The 25,367-nt window shown below is 29.2% G+C and overlaps 7 protein-coding genes across 14 annotated transcripts in view; 3 read left to right on the top strand and 4 right to left on the bottom strand.

The window, feature by feature from the left end:
• Positions 1-955, bottom strand: part of LOC102679277 — a 13,662-nt gene extending 12,707 nt beyond the window's left edge. For both annotated transcript variants that reach the window (XM_031515311.1, XM_006609835.2), the window contains exon 1: positions 828-955. The gene's annotated coding sequence lies outside the window, so the exon portion shown is untranslated. The remainder of the gene's footprint in view (positions 1-827) is intronic.
• LOC102679479 (nuclear pore complex protein Nup50) lies at positions 900-3,387 on the top strand. Of its 4 annotated transcripts, none has more exons than XM_006609838.2 (5): positions 900-1,034; positions 1,530-1,687; positions 1,766-2,745; positions 2,806-2,946; positions 3,031-3,360. In XM_006609838.2, the coding sequence occupies exons 2-5, from the start codon at positions 1,532-1,534 to the stop codon at positions 3,335-3,337; spliced, it is 1,584 nt and encodes a 527-aa protein (XP_006609901.1). In that variant the 5' UTR covers positions 900-1,034; positions 1,530-1,531; the 3' UTR covers positions 3,338-3,360. The 4 variants fall into 4 exon arrangements, with proteins under 4 accessions (XP_006609901.1, XP_006609900.1, XP_006609902.1 ...); XM_006609837.2 differs by having other exon boundaries at positions 921-1,034; positions 1,517-1,687; XM_006609839.2 differs by having other exon boundaries at positions 978-1,103.
• An 880-nt stretch (positions 3,388-4,267) lies between these two features.
• LOC102678101 (protein lin-9 homolog) lies at positions 4,268-8,238 on the bottom strand. 2 transcript variants are annotated; one of them, XM_006609826.2, is made up of 8 exons: positions 8,119-8,238; positions 6,920-7,259; positions 6,530-6,835; positions 6,036-6,453; positions 5,603-5,952; positions 5,264-5,510; positions 4,973-5,175; positions 4,268-4,857 (listed from the first exon to the last, which is right to left on the bottom strand). In XM_006609826.2, exons 1-7 carry the CDS (start codon positions 8,135-8,137, stop codon positions 4,984-4,986), a joined length of 1,872 nt encoding a protein of 623 aa, XP_006609889.1. In that variant the 5' UTR covers positions 8,138-8,238; the 3' UTR covers positions 4,268-4,857; positions 4,973-4,983. The 2 variants fall into 2 exon arrangements, with proteins under 2 accessions (XP_006609889.1, XP_031371172.1); XM_031515312.1 differs by lacking the exon at positions 8,119-8,238 and adding an exon at positions 7,669-7,892.
• A 519-nt stretch (positions 8,239-8,757) lies between these two features.
• Positions 8,758-10,530, top strand: LOC102678334. Its single transcript, XM_031515315.1, has 6 exons — positions 8,758-9,074; positions 9,152-9,255; positions 9,371-9,529; positions 9,963-10,096; positions 10,163-10,267; positions 10,352-10,530. The coding sequence occupies exons 1-5, from the start codon at positions 8,924-8,926 to the stop codon at positions 10,203-10,205; spliced, it is 591 nt and encodes a 196-aa protein (XP_031371175.1). The 5' UTR covers positions 8,758-8,923; the 3' UTR covers positions 10,206-10,267; positions 10,352-10,530.
• A 118-nt stretch (positions 10,531-10,648) lies between these two features.
• Positions 10,649-11,788, top strand: LOC102678612. The gene is made up of 3 exons (XM_006609829.2): positions 10,649-10,874; positions 11,096-11,263; positions 11,337-11,788. The coding sequence occupies exons 1-3, from the start codon at positions 10,805-10,807 to the stop codon at positions 11,537-11,539; spliced, it is 441 nt and encodes a 146-aa protein (XP_006609892.1). The 5' UTR covers positions 10,649-10,804; the 3' UTR covers positions 11,540-11,788.
• A 170-nt stretch (positions 11,789-11,958) lies between these two features.
• LOC102678746 lies at positions 11,959-13,225 on the bottom strand. The gene is given in 6 exon segments (XM_006609831.2): positions 11,959-12,253; positions 12,356-12,523; positions 12,604-12,678; positions 12,755-12,872; positions 13,071-13,095; positions 13,097-13,225. Coding segments are annotated over 6 exon segments (609 nt in total). The 5' UTR covers positions 13,117-13,225; the 3' UTR covers positions 11,959-12,050.
• Positions 13,226-17,527: 4,302 nt separating this feature from the next.
• Positions 17,528-25,229, bottom strand: LOC102678959 (solute carrier family 41 member 3-like). Of its 3 annotated transcripts, none has more exons than XM_006609832.2 (10): positions 24,939-25,229; positions 23,255-23,927; positions 21,858-21,968; positions 21,432-21,707; positions 20,220-20,494; positions 19,403-19,733; positions 18,816-19,113; positions 18,507-18,712; positions 18,276-18,424; positions 17,718-18,202 (listed from the first exon to the last, which is right to left on the bottom strand). In XM_006609832.2, exons 4-10 carry the CDS (start codon positions 21,703-21,705, stop codon positions 18,023-18,025), a joined length of 1,713 nt encoding a protein of 570 aa, XP_006609895.1. In that variant the 5' UTR covers positions 21,706-21,707; positions 21,858-21,968; positions 23,255-23,927; positions 24,939-25,229; the 3' UTR covers positions 17,718-18,022. The 3 variants fall into 3 exon arrangements, with proteins under 3 accessions (XP_031371173.1, XP_006609895.1, XP_006609897.1); XM_006609834.2 differs by having other exon boundaries at positions 20,220-20,374; XM_031515313.1 differs by lacking the exons at positions 21,858-21,968; positions 23,255-23,927; positions 24,939-25,229 and having other exon boundaries at positions 17,528-18,202; positions 21,432-21,705.
• Positions 25,230-25,367: the final 138 nt, after the last annotated feature.

The following is a 25,367-nucleotide window of genomic DNA, read 5'->3' as shown; positions in this document are numbered from 1 at the left end:
AGAATAATTTAAATAAATATAAATGTAATAATAATATTCAATATATATTTAATATTATAATGAAAAAAATTACTATATTCCAGAAAAATATTATGTAATATTTATTTCATTTGCAAAGTATAATAGAAACTTATTAAATTATTAATTTTTTTTATATAAAAATATTATCAAGATATTAAAAATTTTATTATGTAAATTAAATAAAGAATATATAGAAAAATATCAAATTTAAATTGATCGTTTGCACGTGACAATATACCACGTGATCTTTCATCATATATTTATTTTATAGGCTAGTTTAATACATATATATATTTAATATAATATATTTCTTTCTTGATTTATGAAAGTTCAATTATAATATAAAAAATTATCTTTATACTTAAATATCATCGTTTAAATGATTTAAATTATTATATTGTTTTATCTAGAATCCAGAACTTTCTTTGAGAATTTTTATATCTTATGAAAAAAGATCAAGACGCAAAAAATATTAAAGACATTAAAAAATATAACATAATGGCAACTTTCTAACATTAGAAAATATAATTTCAAACTTTTTTTACTAATTCATAATTATATATAATTTGAAATTATACACAAACTTAATAAACATCAAGACAAATTGCAAAAATATATAAATTATTCAATTGTTCTGTGTGATCTATATTAATTAATTATACTTTTATATCTATTTTCATAAATACAGAAAATTAATAAGTTTAAGCTAAATAATTATACAAAATTATTATGTTTAAATTATAGAAATATTTATAAATTTATAATGATGATTTTGTTCAGAATTATATCGAAAATAATTCCATTACCTTACTGTAGTATTTAGAGTTTGAAATAGGTTTATATCATATACACGTTACGTAAAATAGAACTTAAAATATTATAATTTTGTCGTTTAACCTTTTAAGATTTAGTTTGTTCGTTGGATATATAGTACGATCATGGTTGAAAAAAAACGCATGCGCAGAACTGAAAATTGTGTTTAGCGTTCAAGTGTAAATTCTTATGTATATTAAGTACGTACTTTAATATAAGTATATTAAATTTGTTTTAATTAAGTTTTTAATATAATTGAATTTATTTTGGTAAATATTATAATATATAATTTTATTTATTTTTCAATTTAATTAAAAAATCGATATTTTCTACTTTAGCAATTTATGAGGTTATATTGCAAGTTTTCGATATATTAAAAATAAACATTTCATTTTTTTTAAAATTAAAATTAAATTATAATTATTTAATATAATATAATATTATTAATAAACTTTTACATTTCTTATTTCAATTGCTATTAAATCTATTATTATATCTGGCTATATAAAATATATAAACTTTATGAAATATAAACTTTATATAAGAATAATCTTAATATTTAAAAAATATATATTAATTTAAATATTTTATTAATCAAGACAGTTCATATTTAATTTTTTATTTTGGTTTTCATAAAAAAAAGAAGAAATATAGGAAAAAACAGTAATGAGTATATTTGTAGAATATGTTTACAGAAATGGCTGGTAAAAGGCCTGCAACTACAGATTTAAACCATGATAACTGGGATGATGAAGAAAAACCTGAAGAAGCAGGTACATTTAAAAAAGCTCCTGATGATGTAATGGAAAAACGTATTGTTAAAAAAGCTAAAAGACGTTTACAAAATACAGAAGTAAATATCTTCAAATATCTTCATCCCTATATGCTTATCTTGCAATATATATGTAACTTTATTTAAAATATTTTTCAGGACACTACCAGAAGTGCATTTGGTACATTTACAGGTTTTAAAACAACAACTTCAACAAATGCTTCACCATTTAGCTTTTTAGCTAATAATAATACTATAAATACTAATGATACATCATCTAAGACAATTACAAATATAAACAAGCCTTCTACAAATAATGAAACTCCAAAAACTAATGAAAATGGAACAAACAAAAAAGAGAATACAGAAATACAAGTATCATCACCTACATGTAGTAGTAAAAATAGTACTTCTGATCAAGAAGATCAAAATACATTAAAAAAATCTTCTGATTATTTTGCTAAATTAAAAGGATTAAATGAAAGTGTGGCACAATGGATTAAAACTCACGTTGATGCAAATCCATTTTGTATTTTGACTCCAATTTTTAAGGATTATGAAAAGTATCTTAAAGAAATAGAAAGTAAACATGGAAATGAAATTGAGAAATCTTCGCAAGCACAATCTATACACAGTAGTGATAATAAGGAATCTACAAACACAGAAAAAAAACTTGAAAGTTCTCCATTTGGAGTAACAAATTCAAAATCTCCTTTTAGTTCAACAGAATGGAAACCTGAAAAATCAATTTTTGGCAATATTAGTGCAAGCTCTAAATCTATATTTAGAAAATCAGAACATACTACAGATACGGGTAAATCTATTTTTAGTAATACAGATCAAAGTTCAGATATACAAAAATCTGTTTTTGGTAATATTGATCAAAAATCTGGTAGCAAAAATATATTTGGAAGTTCAAATTCTGAAAAGAATCCATTTTTGAGTAAACCATCTATTGCATCTGATAAATCAGATGAGCAAGAAACAAAATTGGATTCAAAATCTACTACTGTAACTACTAGTACTGCTACTACCACTACTACTATTGCTAGTTCGTTTGCTACAACAAATACAACAACTTTCTGCTTTGGTCAAAGTTCTGCTACTAATAATACATCAACTGGTTTTAGTTTTGGAAGGTAATTTATTTCAAATGTTCAATGTAATGAAAATATTTTAATAACATCATGACTTTATAGTACAAAACCATTTACATTTGGAGCTCAAGTGGTAAAGCCACAAGAACCTGAAGATAGTGAAGGAAAGGATGATGAAGATGAGGAACCACCAAAAGTAGAATTCAAACCAGTTATAGAAGAAGGTGCTATATATGAACAAAGGTATCATATTAAATATTTTCTTTTATAAAAAAAAATTATTTTAAAATTAAAATTTAAATTTATATTTTTATATTTTTTTTGCAGATGTAAAGTTTTTGTTAAAAAAGATGGTAATTTTACTGATAGAGGTGTTGGAATGTTGTTTTTAAAACCAACTCCAAATGAAAAAACACAATTATTAGTACGTGCAGAAACTTCTTTGGGGAATTTATTGCTCAATACTTTATTAACAGAAAGTATACCAACAAAACGTATGAATAAAAATACAATAATGTTGGTTTGTTTACCTTTACCTGATTCTACACCACCTCCAGTACCAGTTTTATTAAGAGTAAAAACAGATGAAGATGCAGATAAATTATTAGAAGCACTTAATAAACATAAAAAATGAAAAAAAAAATAGAAATTATAAATAAGTAATTATAAATGCCATTGAAAAAAGAAGAAACAAAATTGTGTTGAATAGTAATAATTTTTTGAAAACAAAAATACAATTTTGTTGTTATATGTATTCATTGTAATATTTTTACTTGAATTGGTATAACATGTCATGTAAAATAGAATTAGAATATATTATATATATATTTTTTATTTTTTATTGCACGAAGGGTACGTTATGGTATCACGTACGGTATGGGTAATATATATAAATATAAGGACATTGTAATTAAAACAAATAAATGTAAATCAGATTTAGAATATTTAAAATTCATAGACGTTATTTGATACATGTACTGCAAGTATAATTTTTTGTTTACAGAATTATGTGTTTAAAATGTTATATACTTGTCTAATACATGTTTTCCAATAAAAATTACTTATATATGAAAAATTTATGTAAATAGAATAAATATTAAGATCATTATAGCTTACATTCCTTAATTTATTTTTGATTATAAAAAATTTTAATAGTTCCTATGATATTTTATTATTATGACCAGAATTCTTACTTTATCACTTAGTATCGAAATAAACATTTTTTATTGAAAATTATGAAAAAAAATATAAAAGAATTATAAATTTTCAAATCATAGCCTATTTTTAATATTACTTATTTTATGAATATAAAAATATATTTATTATTTTAAGGAATGTTTATATTAGAATTATTAACATCAATATTGCACATGTATGTATGAATTAAGATTATTTACATCTATTTTATTAAAAATATAATATGCATGAAAAATAGATATAACATTCATATAAATATATTTATAATGACAACATAATAAGTGAAATCATAGATTTTCATAAGTGTTATTCTTTGTTCAATATATCAATAACTATTTTAGAAATAGGATCATTAAAAAGATTCATATTTTAAATAAATTAGCATATTGTATTGAACTTTATACAATTTCTCAAACTAAAACATCTGATATAAATAAAAAATTTTTAGCTAATGTGAATAAAATAAATGTAAAAATTTCATATTTTTTATCATTTATAGTGTATTTACAATTGGTTATGCAATTTTTGTGCATATACCTAATTTACAGTTATTCAAATTATTTTTCAAAATACTAATGTATTAATTATATATTAATTTTTGAAATTATTCATAAGCAGTAAATATTAAATTCTTTTTTTACAAGTTATCCATTCCTACTGCGATAATATGTCAAATTTCTGTATAAATTTAATGAAAGCTGCCACTGCAAAATGTACGCTTTATTTACAATAGCCATTATTATTTATCTTCAATTTCTTATTATAGAAATCGTAAAGTTGACATGTAAATTTTTTAAACATGAACATTTTTAAATGTTTAATGCAATTAACGGCACAGCACATTATTCTAAAACTCATTTATAGAATGTTACTTAAAAAACAATTATAGAATTATTGTATATACAGAACACACATATGTATTCTAGTATGATAGGTACTCCTTAATGATGATATGTCCTATACAAAAAGATAATAAAATAAAGTTGAATTTTTCTTATAAAATATTGTAGTATGATAGTTCATATTTATATTAATATTTTACAGTTTTTTCTATAGTATCAATAAAAATTACTTTCATATTTGCTAAGCTCTTTGAGCCATAAATGGCGTCAGTGCACCTCTTTGTCCCAAACCTAATTGTATATGTTGCATATGTATTTCAACACAATTTTGAAAAACCTGTTGATTTTGTGGACTTAATTTTGCGCGTATTTGTTCCATCGTGCCTTGTAATACTTTCAACTCATATGCGTTACGATCCGAATCAGATAAACTCTAAAAAAACATAAAAAAAGTTATATCAAAATTATATCAAAAAATTAAGAAAATAATTTATATTGAACAAAGCAATTCAAAGCATTACCTTTACTTGAAGCATAAGAGCTGTTAAGTCTGTTACTAATTGAGACATTTTTCCAGGTTCCTTATCATTAATAATGTTATTTCTTGCAACCATATCTGCAGCTTCCTGTCTACATTTTTCACGAAGATGAGAAGGAGCTAACATAGCTGCCACACTAGGTTCAGGAGCCATTTCTTGACAAAGTTCTTGAATATCATTAAGAAAATCTTGCAAAGCAGTATTCATTTTTTCCAATTCAACCACAATACTAAAATTAGAAATATCAATAAGAAAAAAAAAACAATAAATATAAAAGAACAAATATATATATATAAATATAATATAAATATAACTGTTTACCCTGCATATCTTCTTTCAAAATCTGGTGGAAGCGGTTCTCCAAAAGATCGTCTTTTTTCTGCTTCACTATTCATTTCTTTTAACTTCTTTATTTTAACTTTTTTAGCAGCTAATATTTTATTAACTTTAACCATAAATTCCAATAATTTTAAAGGATAACCATTCATTGTTCCACCAATATGAGATTTCTTTGGCAATGATACAGAAGCATTTGATATTAAAGGATCACTGTTTAAACGTGGTGACATTAATTTCATAGCATATGGTGGAGATGGTACATATTGTACATGTCGCGGTCTAAATTTTTGTGCAAATGAAGCAACACTTATTGTTTCTGGTGGTTCATTTGACTATAAATTATAAATAAGCATATATATTTTTATTATGATATAGAATTTTGATAATTTTTATTTTAGAATAAATATATACACACCAATACTTCATAATCTGGAACACTATGCGTTCCAAGCCCAGCACGTTCAAACGTAATTCGGTAGGTATTATTACTAGTATCCACAGCATCAATACTTCCAGTGAATAAACCATCTTGTGGTTTTCTCAGTCTTGCTGTAACTTTGGTTCCAATTACTAACTGTAATGGTATTTCTGGTGGTAAATCTTTAAAACTATTAATATCTGCAGCTTTTCTTTGTTGTAACATTCGAATTTTTTGTCTTTTTCTTTCTAATTCTCGTCTTTCTTCCTCAAAAAACGACTGTGAACATCTTCGTGGTTTACCCATCATTCTTCTTATCTTGCACCATTCAACACGTGTTAATTTCCGAGTTTTTAATTGTGGAAACGATTCTTTTAAACAAATCATAAAATCATTGTCACCTTCAAAAAGAGTCCTGCATAAGAAAATAAAATTTAAATTTATTAAATCGAATTGTTTATGTATGTGTATTCATTTCTTTTCATACATACTTATCAATGTTACTATAAAACCACTCGTAACAAACCCATTTGTGAGCTTTTGGTAATTTCAATAAATTTCTTAATCTCATACCAATCTTTTGTCCAATTTTACGATCCGGAGATGAAGGTTGCATTGGTTTATCAGGTTCTTTCTCTTGTTTAATTGGGGTCATTGTAGATGATATAGGTTGACTTAATATATTATTATTTTTTCTTGGCTCATTAGTTATTTTAGTTTGTTTTTTTGCAGGAGAAGGTCTAGATACTTTTTTAGGAGAATGTTTTGCATCTGGATGTGACGGATCCTTTTTGATCCTATAAAATAGATGACTTTAATTAAAGTATGTATAATATTAATATACATTAATATACATAATATTTATGATGTTAAACATGTACCTGTGATGAGGATGATTAACCAATATATCATCATAAAATAATTTATTTTTTTTTCTAATTCTTGCTGGCATCCCTCTTCGATTTAAAACTTGAACTGGTTGACTAGGAGGATTTGGTTTTGGAGGAGGTTGAGTACCTACTCTTTGTAAACCTAAAGCTGCAGGACCAAGTTCAGGAATTGGATCAGATTCTTCTGTGTCCATGTGTGAATCTGTTGAATTGTTTGAAATTTGTTGATCATCCATATCCATTGTATCATCATCGATCACTTCAGTTTTAATTTCATCGATTGATGGATATCCTCCATTTTTTATAGATAACAATGTCTCAGCTGATTCACCTAAGAAAAGAAAATTATACATATACATATCAAAGAAAATATATTTATATAATAAAATAATATTAATTTTTTATTTTTTCTATTTTAAATTTCGCTCAATCTTTTATAATTAAAAAAGAATATATTATTAATTCTAAACATTGTATTTATAATTATTTAAATATTAAATGATATAATCAATAATCAATATAAATTCTATATTTTAATAAAAATTCTATTTTATTTTTATTTTCAAAAAATTTAAGATATCTCTTTGATAATGTTATATATTATAAGTTTTTGAAGATTTATAATATAAAAAAAAATGATGTATAAAATTATATATAACATGAGATATAAATATTAATATATGATCATAAAATTTAACTTTTTTTGTCTTTCTTTAATTCTATTAATAAAATATACATACATATATTAAAATCAAGAATTCGGAAAAAATCAAGAAAATCATTCTGCTCTTAACTATCGACATAACCAAACTTGTATGTAGTTCCGTAAACAGTATGTGTATTTATCATATTAGAATTATAGAGTTATACAATAAATGATATTGTAAAAACTATAAAATATATTGTCAAGTATTTGTTTTCAATGTATTGTTTAGTGAATGAAATCTCAAACGGTAAAGATCTTCATTGTCCCGCTTGAATTGTGTATTGGTCATTTTTGAAATTTTAAACCAGACCTTTGTGAGCGCAATTAAAACACCGTCTCTAAGATTATTAACATGTTATAGAAAGATTGTATGTATTATTAACATAAAACTTGAAATATTTGTTACTCTTATATAATTATTTTTTGTTTTTTAATTAACTCTTATTATATTAATTTTATCAAGAATAAGTTAACTTTTACTCACTTTCAATCATCTCCGCCATGTTGCTATCAATGATGCATTATGGGTATGTGTTTCCTTCGAGCTCGCCCGCTTCGCGGTGAATTTCGTTAGTGGTTCTTTTCCATCGTTCCAAACGCTCTGATTGGATAGAAAAAATCTTTGAATATTGAAACGGACCTTACGGACTTTTTAAATGTACAATAAACTGAGCGCAGCATGCCGTACTATAATAAAATAAAATTTAATTTTATTGCAATTTAAAATACTTAAACATTCGATAATTATTTAATAAATTAATATATTTAAAAATATACAAAATCATTTAAATAAATAAAATTATTTATGTTTACATCTTCATAATATTATTCACATATTATGCATAATATTATGCATGTCGTTACAAAATTAATTAATTAAGCAATTTATATTCTGAATTTAGCGGTATTATTATAATATTAATACCTAACTTAACATGTTACAAATAAACTTCTTTTGGTTATTAATGATTTCATCAGTTAGTACAGATGATATTGTTTCAATCGATCAATTTGTGGCACCTACTAAATATTGTAGAAATAAGGAAAGATTAATAACGTCCGAAGAAAATGATGAATATTTACTTATTAGCGCCGAGATCGATACAATTGTTGTGATGGAATGTCGATTTTGGTATAAAGTATTATTTTATTGACAAAAAAAGAAAGATTTTTTTATTATATTTGTTTTTTAAGATAGCAACGACAAAGAGGAGAAACTTTCAGAGTCAAAAATTTGGTACTATCAAGATCGATACAAGGAGACTCCCAAGAAAGAGATAGAATTAGGAATGGATAATAACTCATCGTATAATAGAATTTATACTACTCCAGATCTTTCTTTAGTAATTAAAAATCTTAACAATACAGACGCCGGAATTTATTTATGTCATGGTAAAGAAGGGCAGGAAGTTGAAAATAAATTTAACTATAGAATTGAACGTAATATTTTTATTGAATTTGCTAATTACTTGACGAAATTACATATTTAAATATAATTAATCAAATTTGTTTTACAGCAATTTTCAAGGAACATGGAGTTGTATATGTCGAACAAGGAAATATTACTGATTGGGAAAAATATCGTGAAATATATTTAGCATCGGTTACCATGCGATTTGCCGTAAGATTGTTATCAATTTTACTATATTCATAATTCATATAGAGAAATATTTAAATAAAATGTTCATCTTTTTTTCATGTTAATGTTTATGCATCGTAATTTATTTATTTATTAGATTTCACAAATGTCTGAATTGGCAGAAATTCGAGAAGTCGGAATAATACTTCAAGTTACTTCTGAATGGGCATCTTGGGGTCCATGTGAACATTGTATAGATAATCGAGGATATAGATCAAGTGTTGGAAATTGTCGATTAAAACGAAAGATCAATATGGTAAGCAAAATGAATTATCAGATTTAAAAACGATTCAGTAAAATATATTTTTTTACAGACTATTGCGAACAAGAGTGATTCATCTATAGTTAAATTTTTCCTTAAATCATCATCATTACCGTGCAAGTGAGTGAACTTATGAATTTTAATTTAAAGATTTGTATCCGTAACATCATGATTTGTTTTCAAGATCAATTTTACTCGAAGAAAAATTTCCTACCATTAGTAGCGCGGTGCGCCATTTGCCGGAATTTATTTTAAAGGAAACGTGTAAAAATTGTCCTCGTGTGAAAAAGAAAAAAGATGATAGATATAAACATATAAGACGATTCGTACTCGCAGAAGGAGCTTATCTTACAATCATTTGTCCAGAGTAATTTATTAATTTTGAATCAACAACGTAACTGTTCGTAAAAAAATTTAAATATCATAGGGCAACTCTAGATACGAAAGTATCATGGAAAAAGGATGCGATTACATTGGAAAAGGGTGTTCGACGATCCTCTCGAAAATTGGATCCAGAAGCTCGGGTGATAGTAGATGCCTTTGGAACGCTCTATCTGATAGGTATTTTTATTACATATATACATATAAATTTTATATTTTATATATTTCATATTTTTTTGTTTACAGATGTTTCGACAGAGGAAGAAGGAAACTACACATGCTATGTTAATAACGTGAATATGTTGCAAGTAAAAGTCATCGTTATTTCTAAAGCTAGATTACTAACACAAGGTGAAATTAAAACTTTGTAATTAATTATAAAGACATTTAGATCAAGACATTGAAAATTTGATTCTATATTTTTTTTTTCTATAGAATTTTTACGTCACTTAGGATATTTAGGATTCATATTTCTACTTTGCTCGTTTTGCTACTGCAGTGGTTTAGTTTATACGTACAGAAACAGACATAAATTCGAGCAAACTGTTCCGAAAGAGGATATATTTAAACGCGAAGAAGAATTACCACTTATCGGTTAAAATCCATAATTTAAAAAGTGATCGATAAAAAATTGCTGATAACAAATTGTGCAAATTGCTTACCGACTGAGCTCATTCTTCGTACGATTTTTCCTGCAAGAACTTCTTAAAAAGACGATGACCTTAAAGGTAGTCGAGTGAAAGGTGGCAGTGGAAGGGACAGACTGCATGGAGTACGTGTCCATTTCTCGTAGTCAGTGTTTAGTTTCAAAATGGCTGAGTTTAATCGTCCCTTAGTACCAATTCACAAGTGAGATAATAAAAATAAACATAATTGCAAACATATAGAATGAATTTAAAAACACAAGTTTTCTTAATATCCACGATTCTTTGTTTGATTCTACTTCAGAACACAATCGGTAAGTTTCATAGAATGCATTTATGTATACATACATGTATGTTTTGTGAATAATGTTATACTTTCACCGCATATCGAATAACGAATTCTTTTCATAAATTATGAATTAATAGAAGTCTTTATTGCAAACATATTTACTATTTCTGCAATTGACGATTTTGACAACTCAAACAAACAATTTTGATATGTATGTACAAGTAAAAGTGTTACTTTTCATTGTAGGAATTCTTCGAAGATGTGTGAGTTGTAGATCAAGAGGAGAATTAGGATCGTGTAAAGATCCTTTCACTATGAATACAACAGCAATTAAAATGGAAAAAGGTGTGGAAACTATTCCTTGCGTGTCTGGATGGTGCGGCAAAATAATTGAACGGAAGAGTCTAGACAATGGTAAGCGTTCGATGGATATGGATATATTTAAATTTATACAAGATTGTTTCATAAGGAATATTTTTGGTTGTAGAATATGGTACTGCCACGCAAAGACTTTGTCTTCAAAACGGACCCGATGACCAAGAGGAAAGATGCGCGTACACCGTGTGGAAGTACAAAAAAGTGTTTTTGTGTCTTTGTTATGGAGATCTATGCAATGGAACATCGAAAACAAACGTTTCCAATGGTTTGATTTTAATAGCGCTTTGCGTTTTATTTCGATGGTATATATAAGAATATCTGAACTGAATTGAATGTACATTATTGTATAAAATGTTCCTCATTTTTGTATGTATATGACGTGATATTTGTAATTTTCAAGTTTAGTCGATATTGATTTGTTAATATTGCATTTAAACAAACAAAAGATTTGTAAAAATATACTCTAATTTTATTTATAACTTCGTATTTTATGTATGATAATCACAAACTGAGGTATATACATTTTACATAATAAATATTTGTAAAACTTTGTACAGAAAATGGTACAATGTTTTATTATATTAATAGCGCAATACACAGTCATTTTATTACACTTGTAGCTATATTAAAATTCCGACTGTGCAAAAAAAAAAAAATATATAATTATTCTTATTAGCTTTATAGAATGCGAAACAAGTTTGTTTTTTCAAATGATAATAAGTATAAACATATACATTTCACTTATGATGTTCCATCTTTTTATGATTCAATAGTCAATATGCAAATAAATAAAATTAGTGTAAATAAATAAAATTCCTGTACATTATGATTTCCTAGAGAATGAAGAAGTTAACCTTAAACTTCTTAATATATGATCGTGAAGGCCGTTTCGTCTTCTTTCTTCTTGATTTTTTAACAATGCTCTTTCGTGAGGAATATCATCATAAAATAATTCACCTTGATCATAAAGGTATTTTACAGCTAGCATTGCTTCCTCACCGGTCAACAGATACGGGTCATGATATTCTGAAATACCATAAGACGGATATCTTTTCATCTACTTTCAAAAATTAAATTATTCTTATATATTTTTTTAGCGAATTTTTGTGTTTCGAATATATGATTTACCAAGTCCGTTGGAGAAATCAGGTGTCGCATGTCTTGATTCTTGTGAACTATAGCCGAGATCGTTGATATCAATCGGTGGAATGAAAACGCCTACAGGCCATAGAGATTCAGCATTTTCCGGTTTAATATGAACCGGCGCAACGATATCTTTATTACGTAAACGTTGTCCTGTGAATTGCATGATAAATTCTATTAAATTACCGGATTGCGCATTTTATTCTTATTCTTATCAAAGAGAAATATCGTACCATATTCTTTAGCATTTCCCGTTGCGCTTTTTCGTCCAATAGAAACGTAGGATCTCTGATCTATTGTTCTATCTCCTGTTAGATAAAAAAATAATATTGTTAATGAAAGATTTTTTAACGATATGCTGCATAATTACATTTATAAACTAACCATCTGTTGTAATACCGTGCTCATAAACATGCGGAGGGGAAATAAATTTCACGTGCACTTTCGAGAGAGGCAAAGCTCTAGTTGCTGCTATTGCAACTAGAAAGACCACCATTTTCATCTGTAATTAAAATTCTCGAATGTTCATGCGTCTACTATGCGTATATTATCGTTCTCAGGAATTCGAAGTTAACATGTATTCAGAATTAACTTAATATAAATCGGCGTGTTTCTTTTCCTTCTCTTTTTTCTTGACCGCAAATTAATGGACCTTGCAATTGTGACACACGTATACATATATTTCAAAATATACATAATCCATTTCACTTTTACCATGGGAAGTGTTCTTTCCATAGCGATAACATAAAAGCGGGTCAAGGTATTTGAAGTTAATATTTCAACGCTTTCAACCAACCCGGATGACCGAAACGAATAAGACGTAAATGTTGAACCGTGTTTACGAAATGATGATGACATAGCATTGGTCCTGCTGAGATTGAAATAGAACTGCGGATTCTCGAGTGATTTGTCTGACAAAAATTAATTGCGATCTCTATGTGGTGCTACCTAATAATAGTCAGATAATCTGGTGCTCATAAACGATAATCACTGCCCCTGGCTGGTATGCAGGAACATATCTCATTACAGATATGTACAAGATAGGGATGTATCTAAATAATAGGAGATGTAATAGGAGATGTAAGGGCATAAATGATTCGTTTGCAATCTCGACTCGTATATTATTGTCATTGTGATGTACATCATCGAGAAGTGTTAGGCAAACTATTAAACAAGCAAATCGGATGTTACCCGATCGACTATCACGCAAAGTAATATCCACTGAAATAAATAATTATCTTTTGACACGAACACTTCATACTTCGAGCGAGTTTAAAATAGAATCTGAAAGTGATCATAAAAGCAACATCATCGAACGCGTATATGTAACAATGTATAATGTGTGTGTATATTTATATGTGTTGGTAGATTTGTGTGTGCCTACAGATGTACGCAATAGATGACTGTGAATTGGTTCGCTCATACATGACTCGCAATGGCGCGTCTTGCAAGGAGATTACATAGATATCTATTCGCGATTTCGACACTCTGTTGTACGTTCGAATACGACGTCCGTAGAAAGTAAACGTCCAAATAGTGTTCATATTTTAAGTGAAACGTCGCTCTCTTTCTATCTTTCCTACCTTATTTATCGCTGACCGATTTATAGGGTTATTTTCTTCCTTCACGAATCAATTATTCGACGATATTGGCCAACTTGGATATCTATAGTTTTCATCGGATTTACCGGTTCGCGAATGTACCTAGTGTATTGTGCCATTATTTCACCAAGTAAACTATCACTTATATTGAAGATTATGTCAATTCAAAATTCGGTTTACTTTCGATTAATGGAATGCCAATGATTAACAATTATTTAGTTAATAAAATATTGATTCGGAAACGTATCGTGTATATATATCTATTTTCTCGAAATATATTGATCTAATATGCAATAATTCTATATGCAAAACTCGATCTTACACAATTCACATATTTGCGCTTGACACGAACGTTATTATGCTTAAAATAGCAAGACATTCATATGCTCGATGATGCGTGTTAAACCACCCTTTCGCTTTTCTTTTTGCTTACCTTCACTCGCAAAATGGTTCTTATTATTCTGGGTTCATTGTAAAGTAGTAAAATGAAATATAATACAATAACGATAAAAAGTTTTTCAATGTTAATATACATTAATAGACGTTAATAGATAAATTTGTATGTTTTAAATATAATATTTTTTTTATCGAAATTTTTAATGAAAAAAAAATCATTTGTATATTTTCAATGCTTCTCCAAACAAAAAAGACTATTGCAATAAAATGAAAAATATGAAAAAAAAAAATGAAAATAAAAAAATGAAAATAAAAATAAATGTTTTTATAGAATCGATATATACGGAAAATATCGCTGAAAATATCATTTGCTTTTAGAAAATATAAACACAATATATGTTGCATATAAACACAAAATATTAGGCATTAATTAATTAAGATAACATTAAGTCGCGAGTGAAAATAATCGAGGAAATCTTAACTCTACACCGATGCTTTGTCAGCTGTAGTCAACGTCAGTCATATCAATGAGCAATGTTCTATCAATTAACCCAGTCAAATATCACGTTCAATTAAATATATAGAAACAATAGAAACGCATAACCTTTGTTTCATTATATAAAAATACTCATCATTTGCGTATCTATCACGTTTTTATTTTTCAATCACAGCACACATTTCGATGCTTCAAGATAAAATTATTATATTAGTGATATTGTAAATATCACTATATACACAAAAATATAGAAAATTATTTTAAAAAAATATCCGTAGTCGTGTCGTGACACTCACCGTCGACATCGCGATTAATACTTGCAGAATTTCGATTACTAATTTCACACTGTTTGTTGTAATGTTATTCACAGATAATTATTTACAAAAAAGAGAAATTTTGGTATTTATCGGAAAGAACTCGCGTAGCGTCTTTACTAGATACAACCAGGAACTGTTCCACTTTAAATGTCTTAGGAGAATGTCGCGCATGAGTTCCTGCATCCCCCTTCTTGTTATGTACCCCACTTGCAGAGGCCAAGTTGGTCGTGTTCGTAAGGACTCGCACAGGGACATGGTAGAACTTTCATTTCGGTGAACGCGATGCAATCATCCTTTATTCATTTTGAAGGTACCGCGCGCAAGGATGACCAATGGTTGCGCATCGTTGTATGCGCAAGACTGCTTTTTTTCGGCGGGTTAAACACAGTTGCATCACTGCTGTTAGAAAATTTTTAAAAAGATAAACGATTGTGATTTTTAAACAATGTGAAAATTATTTTATGTTATATTATTTGTGTAAAATATTTGTGTTTTTTTCAAATGCAGCCACAAACTGTTTGGATTCTTTCCTAAAACAGTTGAATGGTTTTCAAAGGTTAGGTTTGAGGTTTGTGGTTATATTTAAGAAATCTAATAGTTTTCAATAATTTATTACATAATTATTTATTATATAATTATATGAATTTTAATTTGTTTAATTGTATTAATAATTATGTATAAGTTATTGTGAAGAATGTCAAGATTTTATATTTTATTCTTTTATATTTATATATTTTTTTTAAGTAACTAAAATATATTTTATAAATATTTTATATCGACATTGATTAATTAAAACTTAATTTTTGTTGATATTAAATATTTAATTATTAATAAATATTTAGAAATATTTTAAAACAGTTTCCAAATTACTAAATTCCCGCGCATTTTTACATTTCGATATGATAAAGTAGTCCCTATATAAATAATGATAAAGTGTTATTTGATATTAGAAATATACTTATTTGCTTATGATTATTACGTAATAACTATAATGTGATATTTTAAGTTATTTTCTATTCTAATTGAAATTTATCAAATCTTCAAAAAAACATAACCTTTTATGTACACTGTACACTTTATTTAATCAAAATTTTAATATTTATAATAAAAAATATTGCATATTATGAAAGATTTTTGTATAATATTTTATATTATGTATTGTGTAAAATTTTATTAAAATTTTAAAATACAAATATTATGATAATATATGTAAAAGAATATATATCTGTAAATTCTATATAATTAAATAGGTTAGATTTCTGATTGATGTAATATATATATTCCAGTTTTTACTAAAAGTTTTTATTTATTATTATTTTTTATTGAAAGAATATTTTTAATCAATTTTTTTTCATTAATATATATATATATATATAAATATACTATAAAAAATACTAATAAAAAATTCTAAAGTACTAATAATATTGATTTTTATGAGAAGCATTTCATTTAGCAATATAAATTTCGTTTCATTGTATTATTATATAATATAATATAAAAACTATTACTTTAGAAATATAAAGTTTTATTTGAAAGAATAAAATTCTTTACATATTTTGTTTATAAGAGCTATCATTTTAAATCACAGGTCGCTATGTAAAGTTTTTCATTAAGATTTGTATATTACTATTATATAATACTATTTAAGGAACTAAAAACATAGTACATTGTTCAATATATCATTTAATGAACATGTACTTTGTTTAAATTGTTTTCGGTAAGTTATGCTAAATTATATAAATTATATATGTTATTACAAAATCAATCATTACATGTTTTTGTAAAATACATAATTTTGATAATCTCAAATTGATTGTTTAATTAGAAATACTTTTTAATTGTAGATCTGTAACTCATGATTGAAGGAAAAGAAATATTTTGTTGCAATAAAATATTTAATTATTTAATTATAAAATATTTAAAGCCTATTATTTTCTTGTTCTATTATGACAAGAAGTTATTTAAATTTCTAATATTAATAAAGTATTTTAAAATTAATTTTATCTATTATTATTACAAAGCATTCTATTTTAAATTTCTGCAAATTGTAAATATAATTTCTACTTTAAAAAAAATATGTACCATAGTACAAATTAATTTTTGCTAATATTATGATCTTACAACGCAATTATAAATCAGTGTTAAAATACTGACTAGGTCTTTTGTTTATTACGATTACGTTGAAAATACTTATGTGCATTCATAGATGCAATCATATATTACTATATTTAAAATATTTTAAAGTTTGTTTTTTTGATTAAGCATAATTAAAATCTTATAAAAAATTATATTAATCTTATAACTCTAAGTAATCGTCAGTTAATATGTTTATCTTGCAATGTTCATCTCTTTTTTTCTTTTCTCTTTTTTTTTTTTTTTTGCTATGATGTAATAGGGACTGTACGATCATTAGATCATAATAAATTACACCATGACGAAGCTTGATCTAGTTATATTAGAATCGGTGTCATTGTACTTTTTCTTCCTATTAATGTATCTATTTCAAGAAGAGCGACATATTTTTTTTTTCTAATCCACTACGTTCAATGTGCGCGACTAATTAACGCGGCTAACGTATCATTAAGATGGTCCCTTAATAGAGAAAAATAATTCTGTTCTCTTTTGTCCCTCTCAGATCAATCAGATCGTTCCGCAATAACGCACTGTACTCGTTTCCACGCAACACTCGCTCTCTTAATTAATCTTCGTTTTCTCTTGTCTCGTTTTTCGAACATCTTTCGATACGATTTAACATCCTTCAAATTAATGCATCACACACATTCGAAGGAAAAATTCATACAAAATTCTCATTATGTTTCAATCTCTCCACACCAATTAATCCCTATTTGCCTGTATAATCGTGATGTATTATTCCGAGAAACCAAAACGCTGCTGCTAAAAATATCGTTCCCGAAAGATCGCCCAAAGCTGTAAGATACGGTATGGCGGAATTATCCGGGTCTATCTTGAATCGCCACATAGCGTGAATAATAATATGCGCCACGTAAAGCAACAACATGACCTGCGAAACAAAAATTCCCAGATATTCGAACCTTTCACTTTTTCAGTGCTACAATTACGGGCGTTATACTCACTTGAAGAACAGCCATAACAATGTAAGACACTACGAAGTATATGTGTAAAGTGGACTTTCCCCATTGGATGTAATCAGCGGCGAAAATGAAGATTAGTTCGCCAAAAATCGCCATACAAATGAGTATTCTGGCTGTTTTCGCGTATAGTGCTAGAGAATGAAAGCGAGCGTTATTGTGCAACTGCGAAAAAGCGTGTAAGAACATAACATTAGTTATTCTTGCATCACTTACTGCCTGTAAAGAGCGCCTTCCATGGGGCAATGAATATTTTCGAGTGTGGCGGTAAAATTCCCATGATCGTTGTTTGGTGCAATGTAGTTGAGATTCTAGATGCTTGCACGGAGACTAAATTTCCACCAATTCCGTTTATTATTGGATTAAAGATGGCGAATCCTGTGAATCGGTCAACGACCCCACTGAGAACCAAACCTCCACATCTGTATTAAAATACAAATAATGAATAATAATTAATTATTTAATCGTTGAGAAAATTGAATTAAAAATTTATGAACGAATGTACTTAAAAATAATACGACTAACCCGCTGATAAATAATGCCGATAAAACTGGAATCCATCCGGATGCTAAAACGTTTCTAGTATATTTATTCTTAAGCACTACATAAATCCAAAATGGTAAAATCAACAAATAACAGCCGAGTATAATGTACAAAATCCATGGTATGGAACCAGTCATTCTCTCGAATAACGCCGATGCGATTGTGGATAGCATGCTGATTGATACGACGTCTCCAAAGGAGGCAGCCAAAGGTGTGGCTAAATTATCAGGATTCATTTTACATCGATATGAGATTATGATGACGACAATCATCACAAAATCTATGGAAAAAGAACACGAATTAATAATTTCGAGAAAAATAAAAAAGGAAAAATTGAAATATGTTGGAATGCGTTGATCATGAACTTGTTCTTTTTTTTTTTTTTTCTACTGAATACATGAATACATAATTGTTTTCTAATGATTTATTCTTAATAAGAAATTATTCGATTATAAAAGAGAATGCGTAAATTGACGAATATGAATTGCATTCTACGAATAGCATTTGCAAGTTTAATGTAAATGTTGTAAAAAGAAAATTTATTCACGATTCAATTACAATGACTTTACCTAGAATAAAACAAGAACTCGTGGCGGTGGATACACTGGAGGCGGCCAATAACAGGCAATGATTCCATTCGAAACTGTACTCGCTACTTTCTGCTATCGCGGAAATAATCGCGAAAATTGATACCAAAATGGCCGCGACAATCGCCTGTATCTGCACCAACGCGATGTTACCGATTATCATTTTCACGATCTCTCGAAACTCGTGCATATTCCCCAGATTGGCTTGGGTACATAAACGCGATGCCAAGCACATGTCGAGATTCCCTTTCAGACCCAACAGCGAAGGGACAAGAATGATTAATTGAGAAACGGTGCGAAATACTGGCCAGTCCTAAAACAGAGAGACGACATTTAATTAAAGAGGATTACGTTCCCCCGGGATATTCTTATGGAATGGAATGCAACCGAGGAATGTAAATTACGTTTCAAGAATTTCTACATTAGTAGACGCCGATAAAATCTTAGATCGCGAATGTTTTCAGGGGTTGAGTTGGATGGGCTCGAAGATGAGGAGAAGAAAAGAAGAAATCGCGCGGAATATTTATGTAAAAGATTTTCAAGATTACCCTGTTGTTTTTGGGCCATCATATTTCATTTGTTACGACAGATAAAATGCAGAGATAAATAAAAAATAACGCGCGTTTTACCATTATCTTCAGATAATAAAAGTAAAGTGTGCGATAAGAGGAACTTGCCCTTGGAAAAATATGTGATCTATAATAGAAATTAAATTTTCAATTTATACGTTAGATTAATCGGATCTAAGACGAGTTTGAATTGCTTTTAACGTTTTATTAACGTTAAGAGTGATACATACCTTGACATTCTCGAGTACGAGACCAGCACCGATTGTACCTATCCCGGCGATAAAGAAAGGCACAGCGACTTGAAGGGTGGTCTGATACCATCTTTCGTGTCTGTATGCGCTGTTACCAAACCCATCCGTGTTATTATGGAACTCAGGATCAGGATCTGAATTTGCGACGGAAGAGATCGTCACTATCGAACATCCACTGGAAAGTGTTCCACCACCGAGATTGGGTAGTGACATGTCCGTTTTGTTCTTTTGGCCATTAGAACTTTTCAGGCCCGCTATCAAGAAATCAATACATCTCACATTGCACCGTACGAAGTTTCAAAGACATTTAATTAAATTATTTCCCGGAATCGCTCTGATCACTCGAACGAAACACGCGTCTATTAAAAACTTATCTTTCCAAGATTTTTCTCTTTCTTTTTTTTATCATAATTCCTTAAATTTTCATTGACGCAAATTTGCAATTTTGCCAGAGATATACGAAAATCATGAAATTTTATTTTCACTCGTTGAATCGCGTGTTCCTGTTTAACTCTGTTTTCGATGCTGGTCGCAAATCTTTTCGTTCTGAACGAGAAATTAAAATATAATGGAAAATAATAATAATCGCGACGAGCATTGGATGATTATTGTTACTTATAAATTTTATTTATAAAAAAATATATTCGATTCGTTTTGTTGTTTCTTAGTTTTTTACTACCATAAATAATGCAACAGCGACGCAAATGTTTTATTAATGCGATTAATTAACGCGGTAGATTTTCATTAATAATAATCTGTAGAGCGTATCGGTGCAATGTCACGTTTCAATCGGCTCCCTCGGTTCTTCGACCTCCCAGTTTGCCGGTTGTTTAAATGAAATCGAGTTCGAAACAAAGCAAGGCGTTATCATCGTTGACGGTAACACTTAGCGATACATTCTATCTTGCCGCGTTAATTTCTCGTCACAAATAGCAAATGTCTATAAAACTCGTACGGTTCGTGACTTTTTCGAACGGAGTATTATATGACAGTCTTTCTTTTTCTTTTTCTTTTTTTTTTTTTTCAAGTCTATCATACAATTCGAACGTGACAAAATTGGCAAAATCGATTTGATCGTAATCGATTTTTTTCTTTCCCTTTTCTTTTTTTTTTTTTTTTCACTGGGTCAAAACTGTGAGTATATGACACTCACGGTCCATGCATGCAAACGAAAAGTCAGTGATCGCTCACCTGCCACTTTCTTCACGATATCGGGTTCCGCTTTGATGTCGGCGGATGAATTTAATTTATTATCGATCGCCTTCTCTATGCAGTCGAAATCTAAGGCATAATTATCCTTTCCGTTCGACATATTGTCTCGCTGTATGGTAAACGCGTGATCCTTAACTCCTCTGCTATTAAGTTTGTTTGCTAGATGCTCATTGCGATCAGCGCAGTCGTTTAATTTTATATCAGTCACGTTGAACAGCGCCGGTTCAGTCGACGAGACCGGAGAAACGACCATATCTGCAAATTTTTTGATGATTCAATAGAGGATAATATTTAAAGACGTATCTCGTATCTTTTAAATGATAAAATATAATCGAACATTTGGCCGGCTATACCTTGGCCGGGGATAAAAATATCTTTCGTATTCGAATTTATCGCAACACGTACCGAGTTCGGTGTTGGCGGACGATCTTGTAGTATCCTCTACGAAATTGGCAAAGTCCGGGATCGACCTGAGATACTTTCACGTCGGACCTACCTATCTCGGTCAGCCTTGATCTTTGAAAAAAAAGAAGAAGAAGAAGAAAAAAAAAATTCAAAAGAAATATTATTTGTGGAGAGGAAGATTGACTTATGGGTTTCAATTAATTAAAAGAAAGAAAAAAAAAAAATCGTTAAAAATAGAACAAGACGAAATCTTATTCGATCTTCCGTGGAAACATCTGATTTTAAAGTATACGGATTTTATCGATAATCATAATAAATTTTATTACGAATGTAGACATTAAATGATCGATATCGGTCATTCATTAACTGATAATGTACAAGGATATTCATGGCTCCACCGATAGCTACTCCATTTTGCTACTCTCTTAATGTCGTTGCTCTTATTGTTAGTCTAGACTTTTGATAGCGCGTGAAACCTTATATACGAGATCAGCATAGTATCATTAACGACATGAGGAACTTAGTTCTTGTATTACTATTAATCTAAGTCCACGTGTCGCAGGATTTATATTACACGCGAACAAAAAAAGCTGAAAACAGCTATTTTCAATATTCTCGAGAAGAATCTACTGTCGAGGCCGATATTTTACGTTATGAAATTGTTGAACTTTTGAGAATTAGAACTTTTTTTTTTTTTTTTTTTTTTTTTTTATCACCGGGGATAGAAGGGGGTTTAAAAAAAAAAAAAAAAAGAAAAAACCGACAAATTAAATATAATCTGAAAACGTTGCCGAAGAAAAAAATTTTTTGGAGGCCCATATTTTTCGTTTTTAAATTTTTTAAATTTTTAGAATTTAAACTTTTTTTTTTTTTTTTTTTTTTTTTAATTCGTTTCTATCTAACGATGGATAAGCGTCGTTGAATTATATTACTATGTACGTACGTACACTCGATGATAATAGAAATTAACGCGGTACACTCATTTACAGAAATAAACTTGCTATCAATTACATTTAATTGTGATACTATGATATCACACTTTTCGAAACAATAATTTATTGTTAAAATATACGGAAATATAAACGCTTGCCAACGCGTTTTTCGAACAAAAAATATTTTTCTTCGGCAACGTTATCAGATTATATTTAATTTGTCGGTTTCTTCTTTTTCTTTTTTTTTTTTTTTTTTCTACGTTCAAGACACGTTCAGTGTCGTTACATTTTGTATCGTAGACGCCCGCTATCGTGGACACTCGACAATATTGTTAAGTAAAAAACACGAAGTATGTCGGGGAAGAGAAAGACAGCGAAGGAACGGAGAGAATAAGAAGAGGAAGAAGAAAAAGAAGAAGAAGAAGAAAAAGAAAGAAATAAATTGTTATCTTGACCAATACTTACGTAGTAACGATATATTGAAGAATTTGCGCCAGCGTGTCGATATTTGCTCGTAAAGCGTTTATTGTTCCTTGATATTCGATTAACCCTGCCACTTCTGCTCTGTTGTCGCTGTCCGATCTCGTTGTCGAAGTCGCGTGCAATTTCGTACGGGACTCTTCTCGATCGGTTGTACGTGAGCCGAAACGGAAAGTTGGTTTCGTCGTGCGGTGACGGAGGATCGTGATCAATGATCGATCCAGCGTTGTAGAAATGTTGGCCGGTAAGGAATGCACAAAGGCCACGGGAAAACGGGAAACGAGGAAAAAGAAGCCGTTGCCTGTTCTCGCACCCGTAAACGCACCACCGCCGCGCGTACTCAACTGTTTGCCTCACACGGTCGTGGCCGACTGATAAAAGAAGCTTTAGTTCGTTTGTCGGCACTTCGACCGCTCATATGCATGGATGCGATGTGCTGATGTCCGGGCATACGCACGTGCGCTATCTCGACCGGCGATGGTGGTGGGAGATCTTATTGTAAATAGGTTGTTGTAGATCGTAGATCAATAATTGATTCGCAAAATCGTTCTCGAACAGTTCTCGTTTCAATTAGTGGATCCGTTACTCGATATGTATGATGGCGCCTCCTTCTTCGTTCCTAATATACGTACACGTTCGTACGTGTGTATGTGCGTTTCTGAATCGAGCAATGCAAATTTAAACGTGAGAAAAGAAGTATTTTAAATTTAAAATTTGTCTTGAAACGCGATAATGATAATTGTAAAAGCGTAATAATTCGTTATCTTAATATTCTGTTCTTGTATTTTTTTGTAAAATTAAAAGCTCCATAATTAGATTAAAGTTACCGATTTTTTTTGCATCTATTAGCGATCAAGATATAAGAGTGATTTATCTAAATTAGTATATTTATCGGCGAAGATCTCGATACCTCTTCGAAGAATCTGTTTTTAATTAATAATACGCTCAAGGCGAGTGATTCAGCATCAGGAAAAGAATATGTAATACTAGGAAATCTTTTTTTTCTTTTTTCCATGGAAAGACGAACGCGATACAGAGGGATATCGAATTCACCGTACATCGAATATCACGCGATCGATCCAAACGGTCGAGAGAATTCATTCATTTCCATTTTACAGTATCCCACGCGATGCAAAATGCAATTGGTCGGATATAAATCGGACGGTTTCACGGCACGATCGTTTTCGAAGAAATTTCTCAACAATTGGTATTCTCATGCGTACGCTTATGCGAATCGAATGCGATTTATTTGGTTTTTTTCAATGACGTCATACATGACGATTCATGATCGAGCGGCAAAGTACCTAACTAACACGTGACACGCGTGGTCATGTAACATTAATCGTAATCTCGATGTCATTAAAATGGCAGATAGCCGTGGAAACATTATGATAATTTATCGACTAATTAGCAAATAATCACTATTTTTGAGTATGTTTTTCTAAAGTGAATGTATAATTGTTTATAAACGAAAAAACGAAAATATCATTGAACTTAGAAAATTTCTAAGATTCGATGCGTTTGGAATCACGTTCGAAATCGAAAACTTTGCGAATTTAAATTCTTTCGCGAAATTGTTGCCATCTAAAGACATTATAATTGAATCAACACCGATCCCACTCCGATCACCGACTTGAGTCAACCGTCTGGATAATATTATTTTTCTCACCTTATCCCGCCAATTTCGAAGTGATTTCATCAGATAGTGGGGAATATCATTCGCCTCGTGTAGAGTTTATTGCTCCTTCCAATTTGAGAGAATTACAGATGCAATTATCGCGTTGATTTCTGGCGGTGTACGGTTGATCGTTCGATTCGTTTCTCTAGAAAATCGCTTTTAATACATGTTCCGATATTTTCAGACATTGAAATATATGGAAAAATAACATCGAGAACGCGAGTTTAATTGAGATTAACGCACCTGATGGCGAATCGATTCAAGACTAATTTAAGGAGAACAAAACGATCATAGCGATATAAACGATAACACAAAGTATAGGTCGAGTACGTGTCTTAATATTTACATTCGAGAATACAAATATCAAATACGATTGATTCCATTTTCTGTTAAAGGGGTAATACCTGAGCGGTAAACAGG

This window comes from Apis dorsata, unplaced genomic scaffold (assembly GCF_000469605.1).
Source record: "Apis dorsata unplaced genomic scaffold, Apis dorsata 1.3 scaffold_61, whole genome shotgun sequence".
In the NCBI taxonomy this organism is placed as follows: Eukaryota; Metazoa; Arthropoda; class Insecta; order Hymenoptera; family Apidae; genus Apis; species Apis dorsata.
This window is presented reverse-complemented; position numbering and strand designations above follow the sequence as displayed.

Excerpts from the sequence above, each read along its gene's own strand:
- LOC102679479 (XM_031515314.1), top strand. The coding sequence starts at position 1,520 with ATGTTTACAGAAATGGCTGGTAAAAGGCCTGCAACTACAGATTTAAAC. Across the intron at positions 1,688-1,765 it reads GACGTTTACAAAATACAGAA|GACACTACCAGAAGTGCATT; the intron begins GTAAATATCTTC and ends AATATTTTTCAG. Across the intron at positions 2,746-2,805 it reads ACTGGTTTTAGTTTTGGAAG|TACAAAACCATTTACATTTG; the intron begins GTAATTTATTTC and ends ATGACTTTATAG.
- LOC102678101 (XM_006609826.2), bottom strand. Across the intron at positions 5,511-5,602 it reads TTTGAAAGAAGATATGCAGG|TATTGTGGTTGAATTGGAAA; the intron begins GTAAACAGTTAT and ends TTCTAATTTTAG. Across the intron at positions 5,176-5,263 it reads CTCTTATGCTTCAAGTAAAG|AGTTTATCTGATTCGGATCG; the intron begins GTAATGCTTTGA and ends ATGTTTTTTTAG.
- LOC102678334 (XM_031515315.1), top strand. The coding sequence starts at position 8,924 with ATGGATAATAACTCATCGTATAATAGAATTTATACTACTCCAGATCTT. Across the intron at positions 9,075-9,151 it reads ATTTAACTATAGAATTGAAC|CAATTTTCAAGGAACATGGA; the intron begins GTAATATTTTTA and ends TTTGTTTTACAG. Across the intron at positions 9,530-9,962 it reads TAAAACGAAAGATCAATATG|GGCAACTCTAGATACGAAAG; the intron begins GTAAGCAAAATG and ends TAAATATCATAG.
- LOC102678612 (XM_006609829.2), top strand. The coding sequence starts at position 10,805 with ATGAATTTAAAAACACAAGTTTTCTTAATATCCACGATTCTTTGTTTG. Across the intron at positions 10,875-11,095 it reads TCTACTTCAGAACACAATCG|GAATTCTTCGAAGATGTGTG; the intron begins GTAAGTTTCATA and ends TTTTCATTGTAG. Across the intron at positions 11,264-11,336 it reads ACGGAAGAGTCTAGACAATG|AATATGGTACTGCCACGCAA; the intron begins GTAAGCGTTCGA and ends TTTTGGTTGTAG.
- LOC102678959 (XM_006609832.2), bottom strand. The coding sequence starts at position 21,705 with ATGGTCGTTTCTCCGGTCTCGTCGACTGAACCGGCGCTGTTCAACGTG. Across the intron at positions 20,495-21,431 it reads TATCGTGAAGAAAGTGGCAG|CGGGCCTGAAAAGTTCTAAT; the intron begins GTGAGCGATCAC and ends ATTTCTTGATAG. Across the intron at positions 18,203-18,275 it reads TTGTTATGGCTGTTCTTCAA|GTCATGTTGTTGCTTTACGT; the intron begins GTGAGTATAACG and ends TTTGTTTCGCAG.